At 47.4% G+C, this 4,253-nt stretch overlaps 1 protein-coding gene across 1 annotated transcript; it reads right to left on the reverse strand.

Annotated features, from left to right (window-relative positions):
* Nucleotides 1–2,929: 2,929 nt before the first annotated feature.
* Nucleotides 2,930–3,913, reverse strand: LOC124964810 (olfactory receptor 5C1). Its single transcript, XM_047525480.1, has one exon. The coding sequence runs from the start codon at nt 3,911–3,913 to the stop codon at nt 2,930–2,932; it is 984 nt and encodes a 327-aa protein (XP_047381436.1).
* Between the last annotated feature and the right edge of the window lie 340 nt (nt 3,914–4,253).

A 4,253-nucleotide genomic window follows, 5' to 3' on the forward strand; every position in this document is an offset into this window, starting at 1 on the left:
GTTTGTGGTATGAGGGAATGTGTCTACATGTAGCATTCCAGATGGGAATGGCTTTCCATGACACCATAAAAGAAAGATTTTAATATGAAATGTCAATGATTCCCTATTGTCTGTTGAATAAAGTCTGAATTCCCCTATCCCATATCCAAACCGTGGGTGCCCTTCTCATCCCCAGATCCTCAGTCTTCAAACTTCTCTCTCCGTCTTTCCCAGTACACTCCTCTCAAGCTAGTTAAACAGGTCTTCTTAGAGTCTTCTGCACACCTGAGCTCATTTTACTCCTGTGCCTTTTTGTACATTTGTCCTGCCCCTAACATAATGCCCCTTCCTCTCACTTCCCACCCATGTTATTGAGCCCAACTCATCAGGTACAGCAAGTGCTCCAAATAAGACCCTCAGCTTTCCCCACTTCATACTGGGGGCTGTTCTCACTGCCTATCCTAGTAAATAGTGTTGAAGGTGGTTAAAAGGACATACGTGCATTATCAGAATCGGATGAGCCCTACTGGGGATCTTACTTTAGAAATGGCAATCTGACGGTTTCTCTTCCTTTGTTCTTCAGGTTGGACCTTGTTACTGTCTTCTAATTCCTCCCACTTCTTTCTTGTTTTCTTATCTATCGAATAGGCCCAGTGTAATAGCCAGCAACTTGTTTCCTCTAGTTGCTTTCTAGGATTTATATAATTATTGTATCTGGATGTTCCACTGATGCTAAACATGTGGAAGGACACAGTGTAACCTGTAGGCCAAGATGTAAGGCACCAGGCTCCTTTGGAAACCCTCCTCATCATGGTGGGTACTCTATGTCGTGAGAACCCAAGAAGAAGCAAAGACCATAAAGGAGATCTTTGAGCATATGAAAGTTCGTACATTATAAACTGGGGGTAAATCTTATATTCCCAGTCCTGTGATTAACAACTCTTCTGACAATACCTCCAGCCATCTGAGTGCCATCTTGGGATATGGGACTTGGAGTTTAAGACTGCAATAGTTCTGAGCAAACAGAGATGAGTTGGTCATTCTTTCAGGAAATCTATGAAGTTCTTTAAGAATTGAGGAGACATCTTATCCACATTCTTCTCTCCATTAGCCTGGCACTTTCCAGAAGGCCATAGTTACTAAAAGGAAGAGTCCTGGTTCTGATAATAAGGAACATTACCTTCTCAGGAAGCCGGGTTGAAGCCTGTAGTCTTTTTGCCATCAAGTGCCAGGTGGCTGATTTCTCCTCAAAGAGGAAAGTGGAGGGGTGAGTCTAACCCTGACTGTGACCCAAGGAAGACTCCACAGGGGGCCTGTTGGGATCATAGTGAAATATTGTTTGAGTCCTGCACATTGTACCCCCAAGCTCCCACATCCATAATCAGGGAACTGGGAGGGGGGTAAAGCAGGAGCTGACATTTTTTGTTGGCTGTGTTTCACCTCTTTGGAAGCTCCTGCCCCATAACTCCTGGGTTCACTCCTCTCTTGCTTCTGCATGGAAGTGCTTCCCAGGCAGCCCTTCAGGGCTTGCCCATGTGAAGCTGAGTCAAGAGGACAAAGGAAGTGTACAAAAATTGTGAGCTCTGGGTGGACGGAGGCTCGAAGAACACTGGTTCTGAGGAGTCCACTTCAACCCAAGACTTGGAGCACTGTGGTTACCATTGTCCAAGAGTCAGGTCATGGCATTCCCTTTCCCAATCCCAACCTCAGCTCTGGATGTCTTAATCTTAGCACAGAGCAGTCATGACATTAACCCTACCTAACCATATGCTAATCGGAGCATGCTTGTAATTCCAAATGAAATTTAATCCACCAATAACCAATACCTTAGACTTTAAGAAACATTAATAATTTTTCATAACCATAAGTCTTAAAGTCACCAAAACATGCCAGTTTGATACATAAAATATTCTTATGCCTTTCATCTAGTTCTCACCCCGGCCTAACTGTAATAACTAGACCTGACCCAAATTTATCACGACCATTATCCACACACCACTTAACTGACATCTAATACAAACTAAACTGTAACTCACACTGAATCTAGCAATGTCAATGAAACCTGAGCACCAATTTAATCAGTTTTATGCTCTAATATTAACCCTGATAGTTCTCATCTTTCTAACTAGTCTTAAGTTTATTCAAACTCTGACTCCTAAATTCATCCCATATTTGCTACTAGTAAAAACAAATCTGAACCATACAATTTACATCCATTTTAATCCATTCATAAATTATCCGGTTAATTCCTAATTCTATCTAACCTTAACTCTAAGCTCTTCAACCCTTAGCCACACCCTGAATGCTGGTCCCAACCCTATTATAACCATGATCATGATTCAGACCCTTTCCTTTCTTCTACCATGAGCCTGAACTAGTGTGCTCTCGGTCAAACCCAAACCCAAGTGCTGGGAGTTTTAGGAATGAGCTTGTGTGTGTTTTGCAACTGCTCAGCCACCTTCCTGAGACATGAAATGCACAGGGCGGAATGTTTGCCTCAGTAGTACACTCTTTGGCATGAGTGGCATCTGAAGCTGCTCTCCTGTGGTCAAGGAGCACAGAGCATACTCCCTGGCCATGAGGAGACTTAAAAAGGCAAGAATCTGGGAATACTTGGAGCTGACTTGACTCTCACTTAGCCTTTCTGGGGATCAACTTCTTTTTTAGGTGGCAAATAAAGCTGTATTACATCACCTGGTAACATCTAGGAACTTTTATGGTTTGAACATTGAGCACCCTAAGGGAGCTCCATAGAAACATTAACCTAGTCTTGATCCTGGCTCTAGGGCTAGCCACAGAATACTCACAGGTCCCTGTCGCCCTCTGTATGCTTCCATTTGCCCCCTTGAGAATCCTTTAAACAGTGACAGAGGGCATCGAGATCAGAAGAACAGCTCTTTCTTTACCCATGATGATGGGACAGAGTGTCCTCATGTCTCCGCAGTCAGACTTAACCAGCCTCCTGGGACCAATCGCTGGTACCCCGCCCTGGACAGCAGAATCGACTCCGGGTCTGCCTGAGGGCCTCCTTGACCTCCTTGTTGCGGAGGCTGTAGATGAGTGGGTTGAGAGCTGGAATGACGAGGGTGTAGAACACAGAGGCCATCTTGTCAGTGTCCAGGGCATAGCTGGAGCTGGGACGCAGGTACATGAAAATGAGGGTCCCATAGAGCATGGTCACAGCTGTGAGGTGGGAGCCACAAGTAGAGGCTGCCCTCCGACGGCCCTCGGCCGATCGCATGCGGGCCACAGCCCGGGCGATGAAACCGTAAGACACAGCTATAACCAACACCGTGGCTGTCTGGATGAAGCCACAGACAGTGAAGAGAAGGAGTTCATTGAGACTGGTGTCGTCGCATGAGATGGCCAGTAGGGGAGGGATGTCGCAGAAGAAGCTGTTGACCTCCTGGGAGCGGCAGAAGCTCAGGCGGAAGGTGAAGGTTGTGTGGACGAAGGCACTCGCTGCCCCCCCCAGGCCTGATGCCCCCAGCAAGGCCAAGCACAGACGTGGTGACATAGCCGTCGTATAGAGAAGAGGGTTCTCGATGGCCACATAGCGGTCGTAGGCCATGGCTGCCAAGAGGCAACACTCTGCGTCAGCCAGTCCCGCGAAGATAAACATCTGGAGGGCACAGGCCACGTACGGGATGGTGGCACGGGGCAGCAGCAAGTCCACTAGCATCTTGGGGCCAATGGCCGAAGAATAGCAGGCATCCAGAAGGGAGAGGTTGGCCAGGAAGAAGTACATAGGGGTGTGGAGCCGGGCATTCACGTGGATCAGCAGCACCATGCCAACGTTTCCCAGCAGGCTCACGAGGTAGACAGGCAGGAAGATCAAGAAGAGGGTCACACGCAGGTCCCAGCGATTTGTAATGCCCAGGAGGATGAATTCAGCAGGGGCAACCCTGGCCCCAGTGACGTTCTTTGAGCTCATCCTGCTGGACAGAGACTTGAGGAGAGGCAAAGCAAGAGGGAGATGAGAGGCCCTCATGGAAGAGAAAGCACCAGAAGTCAGGTAGACCCGGGTCCCTAATTGAAACAAAATTGCTGTTTGACCTTGGATTGGACAAGTCACATAACTTCTGAAAACCTTTATTTTGAACTCTGAGAATTTATTGCAAGTTTGCCTTTATAAAAACAGGAGTCTTGCCGGGAGCAGTGGTGCACTCCTATAATCCCAGCGGCTCGGGAGGCTGAGGCAGAAGAATGGTGAGTTCAATGTCTGCCTCAGCAACAGCGAGGCGCTAAGCAACTCAGTGAGAACCTGTCTCTAA

Source organism: Sciurus carolinensis, chromosome 14, assembly GCF_902686445.1.
Source record: "Sciurus carolinensis chromosome 14, mSciCar1.2, whole genome shotgun sequence".
Classification (NCBI taxonomy): domain Eukaryota; kingdom Metazoa; phylum Chordata; class Mammalia; order Rodentia; family Sciuridae; genus Sciurus; species Sciurus carolinensis.

Excerpts from the sequence above, each read along its gene's own strand:
- LOC124964810 (XM_047525480.1), bottom strand. The coding sequence starts at position 3,913 with ATGAGCTCAAAGAACGTCACTGGGGCCAGGGTTGCCCCTGCTGAATTC.